General features: G+C 36.1%; 1 protein-coding gene across 4 annotated transcripts; it reads left to right on the top strand.

Annotated features, from left to right (window-relative positions):
• Positions 1-360: 360 nt before the first annotated feature.
• Positions 361-10774, top strand: brat1 (BRCA1-associated ATM activator 1). 4 transcript variants are annotated; one of them, XM_081361372.1, is made up of 14 exons: positions 361-432; positions 661-827; positions 1739-1893; positions 2732-2879; positions 3579-3972; positions 4388-4507; positions 5092-5171; positions 5252-5355; positions 5773-5956; positions 6639-6712; positions 6812-6896; positions 7334-7432; positions 7540-7709; positions 9840-10774. In XM_081361372.1, exons 2-14 carry the CDS (start codon positions 701-703, stop codon positions 10560-10562), a joined length of 2463 nt encoding a protein of 820 aa, XP_081217498.1. In that variant the 5' UTR covers positions 361-432; positions 661-700; the 3' UTR covers positions 10563-10774. The 4 variants fall into 4 exon arrangements, with proteins under 4 accessions (XP_081217498.1, XP_081217497.1, XP_081217499.1 ...); XM_081361371.1 differs by having other exon boundaries at positions 403-432; positions 634-827; XM_081361373.1 differs by having other exon boundaries at positions 420-827; positions 5255-5355.
• Positions 10775-11655: the final 881 nt, after the last annotated feature.

The raw sequence follows: 11655 nt of genomic DNA, 5'->3' as shown, positions 1-11655 counted from the left end.
GGTGACTGTCTCATGTTGAGGCATCGCGGATTCATTGTAGCCTCTTCGCCTTCATCATCATCATCATCATCGATGTCTTAGAAAATCATCCGGGATCGCTGAACAAAGGCTCCTCTTCTTCCCCAAATTCAGATTCAGCCGCCATTTTTAACGTATCCTGCATTTGACGAGCAGGAATCGTTGGATTTTTAATGCAGTATGTTTGCTTTTAGTTAGACAACTAATAGAAATGCGTCGGGCAATACTGATGCTGTCTTCCTCCTATCTGCGCAGTTAGGAACTCCGCGTCCGCTGTAACCATGCGTGTGAATGAGAGGCGGTTACTGTATTGGAGAACATTAAAGTGCGCAGAATTTGCGCATACGTAGCTGGAAGCGTCAACGCTCTGCTCGTATTTTTTATGTCCTTTCCAGCACGCCGTACAAAGCGAAAGTAAGTGCAGCGTGCAGCCAACTTTGACACCAAACTGTTTAAATGTGATACATGAAAGGGTGTTTTTTCCTTCAATACTGTAGATATTTTTTCCACTTGCTTTTGAATGACTTATTGTAGTGTACAGTTTCAGACTCAGACAAACGTTTCAAATCGTTCCTCCATACTGGCGTAACGTTACCCTGTTGTGATTGTATCAAGGCAACTTCTTGTTGTTGCCACTTGCAGTTGGATTTGATGTGCTGGTGACTCAGGGATTTTTGATATCATGGACAGTGACTGCTTATCTTTGCTACCAGCGGTCTGTCTGGTACTGGCCGACCCGAAGCAGTCTCCGCCTGATGACACCTCGTTAGAGAAGCTGCTCGATTGGTTCAAAGAGCTGCACAGCCAAAGTGAGTAAACTGGAATCAAATTGATACCAATTTTTGACTAGTTGAGATCTATCTATCTATCTATCTATCTATCTATCTATCTATCTATCTATCTATCTATCTATCTATCTATCTATCTATCTATCTATCTATCTATCTATCTATCTATCTATCTATCTATCTATCTATCTATACATCTATACATATAAGTGCTGTCAGTGTCAACTAATTTTCACATTGACTCTCCATATTGACATAAAAACAACAAAGATGGCATATTTAAAATATTTGTTAAATGGCATCTTATTACTAAGTAGCCTACTATGAATGAAGATCTGTATCATCGATACCAATACTGATACTTGCTGATATTTTTTGTTTTTCAATTTCTGGGGATGGAATGAGCAATTCTAGTCATTCAACATTACAGTATAATTGAAATCCATTATTATTTTAACATTTAATAGGCTTAAAAATATATTATAAATAATAATATAATTAAAACTTTTAATTTAAGTGAACTTGAAACAGTCTTCACAAAGCATTTATGCTTTTAATATAGTGTGTTGAAAAAATGAAAGCTGTCAATTAATTTTTCCCCACTAAGTTTATTTTGTGTGTTAATTTTACAATAAGTAAGAAAATGAATACTTAAACGAATACTTAAAACATTTGGTATCCATATTTTTATGTGAGGATCGATCCTCTCGATACATCAGTAATGCTAGTATTTACACTTATTTTTGCACTTATACCTGCGTGTCTTAATTATTGAGACAATCACATTACTGACAGGATGAAAAACAAGCTGCCAAATGGAGCTTGAAACATGTAAGCATCCTTAGGGTCTCGCATATCACGCACAATATACGTATGTACATATATATGTATTGCACATACTGTCTGATAGTGATTACTACGTGTTTCCTCAGGTAATGAACAGGTGCTTTTGCAACATCAGCCATGCCTCAAGGAGTTCATTTCCAGTGTCTGTACATCTAAAACTACAGATCCTGCTATCCTGTCTTTCACCCTCAAACTCACTGGACTTTTGGCTGGCAACAAGCAGGGTTTCCACTTGCTTGAGGTGAGATAGTTTCTACTATATTGTCACAATATCAGTGACAGATTATTTGCTCGCTCACAGTAGTCTAGGATAGTGGTTCTCAACACCTCTGACTTCAAGACCCCCCAATATTCTAAAAAATATTTGAAGGCCACCCAAAATATTTCTGGATGATGCTCGTTTTCAAACTTTATTTACAGAATACTTTTATTAGTAACTTTATCAATAGAATAATTATAAATAAGTCAAAAAATGTAATTCCACAATTCCAGAAGTTTCAATAACTGAACGTTTTCAGAGTTTATGCTTTTACACCAATTAATTTACATGACTATTCTCATTATTTGTGATTATATTGTGATTTTGAAATACTGTTTTTTTTTTAAATAGCAATTTCTACCCAATAAAATATTTTAAAGCTTGACATAACAAGAAATTTTTTATTCATTATAAAAAATGCCCATGACATTTTAGGATTTTATTAATTTACATGAATTATCCTGGTCTAGATATCACACTTAAAAAAATCACATATATATCCAGGTTTTCCAAGACTGCGGTTCTTAAGTAAAAATGTTCCTGGTTCTTCATTAATTCCCTCAACAACTGCATTTTATTTAAAAGTAAGAAATATGTCCGTTTTTAATGATTTTTATGTCTTATCTTGTTTTAATGGCTGTATTACCTTCTATTTAAATAATTTTAAGTAGTTTTTTGCCCCTCTTGGAAGTTTGCAGAGGCCCCTTGGTTGAGAAGCACTGGTCTAGCACTAACCCCAAAAAGTACTATGGTATTCTTTGCAGTTTGCAGTGTTTTCCATTCACATCATGTTTTTGAGTTCTCTGTTTTTGGAAATAAGGAGGGAGGTCTTTTGGTCTGTGTGTTTGAGCGGGAAGCCTGGTTTGTGTGTGATCTTTGGGAGGATGCCTCAGTTCGCAGTGGCTGGCTGCAGGGAATGTTGAATATGCTGAAACACCGGCAAGCTCTGGACTTCATCTGTGGAAAGGGTGAGAATTGTCATAATAATATCATCCATTCCAAAATGATTCAGAAAGTTCCAAATGTGCATAAAAATGGACTATAATAAGAGAGTTATGGGCCAGTAAATAAAAAAAAAATGCAACATAATATATGCTTTAAATTGCAATGTAAGAACTACTTTAATTTAGATGGCAGATGAAATTGTTTTTATTCAGCAAGGATTCATTCAATTGATCAAAAGTGTCAGTAAAGACTTTTACATTGTTACAACAGATTTCTATTCAAAATAAATGTGGTTCTTTTGAATTTTCTATTCATCAAATAATCCTGAATTTTTTTATCAGTTTCCACAAAAGTATTAAGCAGCACAGCTGTTTTCAACATTTATTATAATAATTTTAAATGTTTCTTGAGCACCTAATCAGCATATTCAAATGATTTCTGAAGATCCTCAAAAATCATTTATTATTATTATTAATAAATCATTAAACATTTGTAACAACCCCAAACCTTTTAACAATAGTGTACATAAACATTCACACTATGTATTTTATATGTATGAGAGGTCATCACATACAAGTAAACACTATATTGCATTGTGTTGCTATGTTAATTCTAGACTGTTGCCTGTTAGCTGGTGTTTTGGTTCAGATGAAACTATGAAAAAAGATTTTCGATCTTTAGTCTTTTCAAGTCTCAAGTCTTATATTCCGTTCTATCCACAGGACTCATCAAAGTGATTCTCCAGCTGCAGAACGACGGGAGTCTGTTTGTTGCCTGTCTGGCTAATCAGCTTTTAGTGCACATCTTAAAGTTCCTCACATCATCAAACATGACCAATGGCAGTGATGCTGTGGGATCAAGAGAATCATCTTTGAGCCCTGATTGGGTCTCAGTCTCCTCAGAGATTATGAATGGCGTGGTTGAGGCGTTGAGCTCAGATGATCATCCGCGGGTCCTCCAGGGTTTACGGCTTCTGTCATCGGTTCCCTCTCAGTGTGGAGAGCCTATCAGAAGTACGCTATGGAAAGATGTGCTAGTACCTCTGGAAGTCTTGATCAACAGGGGGTCTGAATCATTGACTCAGCCTCTGATGGCTGTTCTTCAAGCTGCTGTGAGGTGAGTTGAATAGGACATTTCTTACATTTTATGTATCTATTAATTTGAGCAAAATATTTGTATTACCAAAAAAAAAAAAAAAAAGATTATAATAGAATATAAATGTTAATGCTTAAAAAAAATCATTAATTCTGCTTTGCATCTAGGTTTATTCCATAATAATGACATAACATTATCCCTTACATATTTCTTATATTTCATAGTTACATTTAATTAATTCTGATTGTTTGTAGTTAAAGTGATATCATTTAAAAGCTGCTTTTTTAAAAAAAGAAAAGAAAAAGCTAAAATGAGTGTAAAACTTATATTATAGTTTATTTCAATTACTCATGGAAAGTACACGTTTTATTGTCTTCTCTTAAATATGTATCAGTGTAATGCAAGGATGCAGAGAATTGTTTATCGTCTGTTGCAGGACGCCTCTGCTCGGACAATCGGAGTATAAAGTGGAGTATTTATTGGAAGCCATGTTGGGTTCTGGAAACAAAAATGAGAGTTTTCAGTGTGCTGCACGAATCATAAAGCTGGAGAAATGGTGACTACCGAAGACTTTTCACATATGCATATATAATATAATAGTGCAGCATTAGGGATGGGGGAGAACCGGTAAAAATTTGAAATGATCATCTCTATCGTGGTTATGTTCATGTGAAACTGCACTTCAGCGTGAAAGTTTATTATTGGCATGCTCTTTCAAACCTTACCAGTTTAAACATTCATGTGATTTGTTCTGACAGGTGGTTTTCTGAACGATCACATACAGCATGTGGATTAACTGAGTTCTCTTTCACGTCTTATTGCGATTAAACTGTCAGATACATGCAATGCTATGTCAAAGAATGTCTGTCTTCCGACTGACTGATTACAGTACAGGCTTGAAAACCTTTTACTTACATTACTTAGGCTAGTAGCTTTGCTGTGATATCAAAATTTGTATTGAGAATTGTGAAATTTTAATGATATCTAATATTTCCGGCAAAAATAAGTATTGTTAACGTGATATTAAATTACAAGATTTTGGTATTGTCCATCCCTATGCCACATACACACATTTGAAATGGCAGCCAGTTATGTATTGTGTTATTTCTCTTTATTTCTCTCTCTCTCTTTATCCTTTAGTCCTGAGGTTTTAAAGAGGAAGGCCATTGATATCGTCTTGCTCCCCCTGCAGTGCGTGTCAGCACAGTCTCAAGACACTGGTATCACACATTCACTGAATTGTGCCTTTTATATTGTAAAAACCATGCAGCTCTACTTACAGAAGTATTCATTTCTCCAGCAGAAAAGATGAATTTAGCCCTAAAGGAACAGCTATCCCAGAAAGCCTCATGTATTTCCCACCTCATGCAGAGTTTATCAAGTCTAGAAGATCTGGCATACACAGTAAGTAGGCTTTTGCTTCACTCTCAAGACTCTCTTTGGGCCGGTGCACACAGAACCTGTTTTTAGGTTTCCCACTGTGCTACTTTTTAATTGTTTTTTATGTAAACGTGCACTAAATGGATATCTTTGACTGTTGCATCGCATCTCACTGCACTTTTATGGCGTCTCGCACAAAAGCAACACATTTTTTTTTTAAGGAGATTGTGTCAAGTTCAAAGTTTTTCCTAAATGTATCTCGAAACGCAACTCGCTTTCTCTCTTTTCTGTGTAAATGGTTCCTTAGTCTTGTCTCGATGCAATCTACAGATTTGTTTTATGCACATTGTTCATGCAGATTTTGCTGTAAAGTCTATGGAATAGATTTAAAAATGGTAGAATGTGTATTCCACAATGAAATGTGTAACTTTCTTTTGTTAGAAATACCAGTTTGAAGGCATGTGCATTCACTCGGTCACCAGCTCTGTGGTGTTGCTTCTGAGGATTTGCTCTGGGCATTGCCCTTCCTCTTTGATTCCAAATAATGCCTCCACTCATCTGATTGGCTGCTGTAAGATTCAGAGGTGTGGCCTTGATACATTAGGTGCTCTCTGCGTGTATGAAGGTAAAGACTCCTTCAAATAGAATTTGAGTTTCAACTTATGTTGATATTGAAATGACTGGGATGAGTAAAACATCATAATTAATTACAAAAAAAGATAGCATTATCAATATACACAATGTTTATGCATAATTACACTACCGTTAAAAAGATTTAAAGGTTTAAAGTCTCTTATGCTCACCAGGGCTGTATTTGTTTGATCATAAATACAGTAAAAAACAGTAATATTGTGAAATGTTATTACAGATTAAAATAACTGTTCTTTATTTGAATATATTTTAAAATGTAATTTATTCTTGTGATGGCAAAGCTTTCAGCATCATTAGTCCAGTCTTCTTCAGAAATCATTCTAAAATGCTGATATGATGACAGTTGTGCTGCTTAATATTTTTGTGTACACACTGATACATTTTAGTATTTTTTTTTATGAATAGAATGTTCAAAATAATAGCATTTATTTGAAATGTTTCAACAATACAAACATCTTTACAGTCACACTTGATCAATTTAATAATCCTTGCTAAAGAAAAGTATTAATTTATAAAAAATGATGAAGTGTAAATATATATAAAAAACCTTGCTGACCTGAGTCCAGAGCCTACTGACTTTGGCATCATTGACCTTGAAAGTGATTGGTATTGAACTGGTATTGATTGTAATATCTGATTAATATTTCTACATATAGAAAATTTGAATATAAGGAAGGACATATTTGGTGTCCTCTTGGACTATCTAAAGAGTCCAGATTCCCATGCTACAGTAAGTATGCACACTTCTTGCTAATATTACTTTTTTGCCTTTAAAGCAGATCTGTTGTTGAAACTCCTTATTTACTTGAAGCTTCATGTGATTTCCAAGGTCTTGAAGAAATCATATCAGGCCACTGTGAGCTGGATCTCTGTGTGTTCGCCCTTCCCTGATCTCCTGCAGTTTATCAGCAATGGTGAGGAGCACTTCAGCCTCATTTGTAACGTAATATGGAAATTTTCTATCTAAAAACATTTAATCAAACAAATACATCATTCCTTTATCATTTAAAGGGATAGTCCAACCAATTCTGTCATCATTTTCTCTCCATCATGTCGTTCCAAACCTGTATGATTTTTTTTTTGAAGAATGTTGGTATCTAAACAGTTTCGGGTCCCACTGACTTATATACGTGTATATGTATACGTGTATATGGAAGTAACTGAAACTATGCGGCAACCAACATTCTTCAAATATCTCCTTTTGTGTTCGAGAAAGAATGTATTAATAGATACAAAAATGATTATATTGATTTGGAAGATTCAGCAACGACATCATGCACATTTCAAAAACAGATCGACATCAAAAAACATCACAGTAAATGGTCATGAAGTGAGCATGTGTATTCTGCAGATCTCTTTCCCGTATTGAAGAAACGGATGTGTGATTTGCGATGGGAAGTGAGAGACTCCACACTAGAGTTCATCACCCAGCTGACTGTTGCCCTCAACGGTACCACAAGCATATATTGTGATGCTTTTACTATTTCATCTTTTGCTCTGCAGCGTATTTTAGGGATAGGTTTCATTGTAATTGTACTTTTTGTCTCTTTCTCCCAGGTAACAGTGGTTTCATTGAAGCTCTCCACACCAGCGGCATGGTCTCCATTCTCCTCTCTTCACTGGCAGATTCAGAAGGCTATGTAAGAGCTAGTGCTGTGGCTGTCGTCGGGGAGGCGGTTACCTCTTCTCTCCATCATACGGTGCTTGTGAGCAACAGCAACCTGCTGGTGAGACAGTTACTCAATTCGGTCAAATCCAGATTTTCAAATATAATCTTTAGGATGATCCTGCATTTTTCTTTTGCAAGTGATGAAATTGCTTGTTTCTGATCAATGTAGAACCTGTCCCCTTAATCCCACATTTTAAAATCGGTTTGTTCCTGTCATAAAAGAAAGTAAGAAAACAAAATGACCAGTGACATATAGGTCTTTTTATTATAGGCTTAAATCTCTTTCACAGATGACTGCTTCTCATGTTTACATTAAAGGACACCTATTATGCGTTTTTTTATTTTACTTTAGTGTGCAAAATAGCTGTTGGTGGTCAATCTGCAAGTTACAAAGGACAAAGTCCATGCCAAAAGGAGTGATAATAGTGAAAATAAAAATGTTAGTTATTCAAACATATACATAAAGGCCTGGTTTCACAGACAGGTCTTAGAGTAAACTAGGATTAGGCCTTAGTTCAATTAGGACATTTAAAGGGATAGTTCACTTTGAAATTAAATTTTGGTATGTTTTAGCTTACCTGAAGGGCATCCAAGATGTAGGTGTCTTTTTTTCCGCAGTAGTTTCAATTTTGATATTTTTAGGTCAAACCGTTCTTGTCTGTTAGTCATATAATGCAGGTATATGGATACTGACTCAAAGAGCTTGCACAAAGTCCAAAATAAAACAGTTCCCCATCGTCCAAATTAAACAATTCCCCATCATAAGTACACATTGATGGCCTAAGACACGAAACGAGCGGTTTGTGTGAGAAAACGAACAGTATTTATATAGTTTTTACCTCTTATAACACAGCCGCGTCCAAATGATCTGAGGGCTCGGCGGGTATAGATATATACACTAGATGTCGCCTTGGTTACTGCAGTTCATTGGAACGAAACCGTAGCCAAGCGACATCTAGTGTATATATCTATACCCGCCGAGCCCTCAGATCATTTGGACGTGTGCTGTGTTATAAGAGCTAAAAACTATATAAATACTGTTCGTTTTCTCACACAAACCGCTCGTTTCGTGTCTTAGGCCATCAATGTGTACTTACGATGGGGAATTGTTTAATTTGGACGATGGGGAACTGTTTTATTTTGGACTTTGTGCAAGCTCTTTGAGTCAGTATCCATATACCTGCATTGTATGACTAACAGACAAGAACGGTTTGACCTAAAAATATCAAAATTGAAACTACTGCGGAAAAAAAGACACCTACATCTTGGATGCCCTTCAGGTAAGCTAAAACATACCAAAATTTAATTTCAAAGTGAACTATCCCTTTAAGTAACTTTTATAAACGTCCCCTAGAAAAAAAACATTACTGGTTCTTGAGACAAAAAAATGTCATTGTTGCTTTCAAGTTGCTTTCAGTTAAAATGGCTCAAACATGCATTTTAGTCTAGGTTAAACCTTGTCTGTGAAACCAGGGGATAATGTTTTAATATTTGGTTTAATTTTGCACTTTCTTGTAAAAAGTAATGTATTTTTATCATCTAAATTGGGTGCAATTTTGGTCAAAAGTGACTAAAATGTGTGAATATGACATGATCAAATATTGATTATTAATATATTGCTATATCACAGAGCCCACAATGGGACATGATGATGGAAAATGTAAGATGGGAGGAAAAATTATATTTCTGTGCGACCAAAGGCAAGGTTTCTCAGGGGAATGCAAATGTTTTGAGAGTTAAAATTGTTTAAATATATTTTTTCGTTCCATCTCATATTTTTTCCACCACCATGTTGTCCCTTTAGGAGCTTGGTATTTTACAGATGTTTAAAGTTAAATATATTTTTTTATATTTTCATCAAAAAAACAAAAAAAAAAAAATGGTCCTGGACAATTAAACAAGATAAACAATTGATAAACAGTGAATTGTTCACTAAGCAATATCTCAACACTAACTGTTGCATCTCACCAGCTGAGAAGCAGTACTTTGGACCACAAAAACCAAACGTTACACTCAAAAGAATCTAAAAATTAGTTTTGGACGACCAGTGTGAAGAAAGCCATTCTGACCTCAGTGGACTTGTCAAGTGTCCCAATTGTAGCTCATTGATCATTTTAATGGTTGGACACTTGACATCATGTTGATATTCTTCTTTATCAGTCTAATCTCCTGTGTTGTTGAACTTTAGGAGGAGGCTTTGAAGCAGATGATGACCATTCTCTCTCAGGACACGGAGGGCTTCCCGCGTAGAGCGGTGGTCAAAGCCTTCACATCATGGCTGAAAGGATCACACCTCGTAACAGCTGTGCACCCGTTCCTGAGCTCCGTCCTGTCACTGGGATGCAACGATTTTGACTGGGAAGTGAAAATGCACACACTGGAGCTGGCGGAAGTGTTGATGGAGAAGACACTGACCTGCTGTCCATACGCAGTCCAGAACTTTGGTTCCTCTGAAAAGACGCACTTGATGCAGGGCTTGAGCAAACTGAAAGAATTTGGGCTGTTTGACTTGCTGTTTAACAGCTTGTTTGACTGCGACAGACCCGTGTGTGAGAAAGCCTGCGCACTCTTGCTGAAACTCAGAACACTTACATCTGAGAACACGGACTTCGATTCCACTCTTGTCTTAAATGTAAATGGGAACAGATGGGGGGACGAGGTGCAGAGTAGATACCTCAACAAACAACATGCCAAAGGATCTGTGTGCACATCTGATGAGAGAATAGACAGTGATCTACACTGCATCAAAGACATTAGGCTACCCATGATACTACACATGCTCGATCTAGATGACATGCAGAGGACGTTGAAGTTGAGTAGTGATCATGTTGTGAATTCGCCCCGATCGCTAATGGAGGACATTCTTTCAGCAGCCCAGCAGAGTGAGGACAATATAATAGATTGCTATTGAGAATAGACTCTTACAATTTGAGACTTTTTTTTTTTAAGGGCCATTTAATAAAGGATGATGTACAGACTGTTTAATATGTTGTATAGTCTCAAGGTCCATTTAATTTTTACAACCTATATTTTCAGAGTTTTTGTAGTGTTGTATTTTTATTTTAATTTTAAAATTATTAATATATAGGGCTACACAACTTGGCAAAAAAGATTGTTGCGATTATTTTGTCCTATATTGTGATTTATTAGCTTTTAAGCAAATCATAAACCACCTTTTTGGGAACCCTGTCTTATAGGGTTTGAAATCCTTTGAGGTTCCTGTACAGTACTGTGTTCAACAGTCTAAACACAGTCTTAAAGGAGAACTCCGGTCAATTTTAACATTGAGCTCATTTTTTTGTACATGTGGAGTGCTGTCAATACAGAGAATAGGTTTAGTTACCTATGATCACGCGCGTGAACTCGGCAATAGACTACTTTGGACTTCAACCGAAAAACAGGATGTAAACACAGGTATTTGCGCTGGCTTAAATAACATCATTTTATACATATCTTTCACATCTACTGCAGTCATATTCACTCGTGTTCACTCTGAAGGAATCACTCACATTTTCTGTGCACTTGTAATGACACATCAAGGATGTTAAGAGGCTAAAAGCAGGTTTAGTACTTGCCCCATTGAAGTCAACAGGGTGCAAATTTTAAAAATAGAATAACTCGGTGTAGGCAACACTGATTTTTGTCGTTGTTCTCTGTATTGACAGCACTCCAAATGTACAAAAAAATGAGCTCAATGTTAAAATTGACTGGAGTTCTCCTTTAACATTCTCCTTGTCCACTGCAGTGATCATGATAGAAAACCGGCCTGCTGTTATTCCCTTTCCTCTTTTTAAAGCTTTAAACCAAGAATTCATGCACATCCTCCAGCCTGTGAGGATCACCTTGGAACTCAGGAAGGCTATATGGACAATAATATATTTGATGATTTTGACATGTGACATGAATTATAAAACAGTAAAAACTTAAACCTAACAGGATTCCATTTAGTCTGTACAATAGTTGATAGTGTCGTTAATTCAATCAATGAAAGTTCCCGGTGCCCG

This window comes from Scardinius erythrophthalmus, assembly GCF_964197995.2.
Source record: "Scardinius erythrophthalmus genome assembly, chromosome: 3".
Taxonomy (NCBI): domain Eukaryota; kingdom Metazoa; phylum Chordata; class Actinopteri; order Cypriniformes; family Leuciscidae; genus Scardinius; species Scardinius erythrophthalmus.
This window is presented reverse-complemented; position numbering and strand designations above follow the sequence as displayed.

Excerpts from the sequence above, each read along its gene's own strand:
- brat1 (XM_081361372.1), top strand. The coding sequence starts at position 701 with ATGGACAGTGACTGCTTATCTTTGCTACCAGCGGTCTGTCTGGTACTG. Across the intron at positions 5,356-5,772 it reads TAGAAGATCTGGCATACACA|AAATACCAGTTTGAAGGCAT; the intron begins GTAAGTAGGCTT and ends TTCTTTTGTTAG. Across the intron at positions 5,957-6,638 it reads TGCTCTCTGCGTGTATGAAG|AAAATTTGAATATAAGGAAG; the intron begins GTAAAGACTCCT and ends TTCTACATATAG.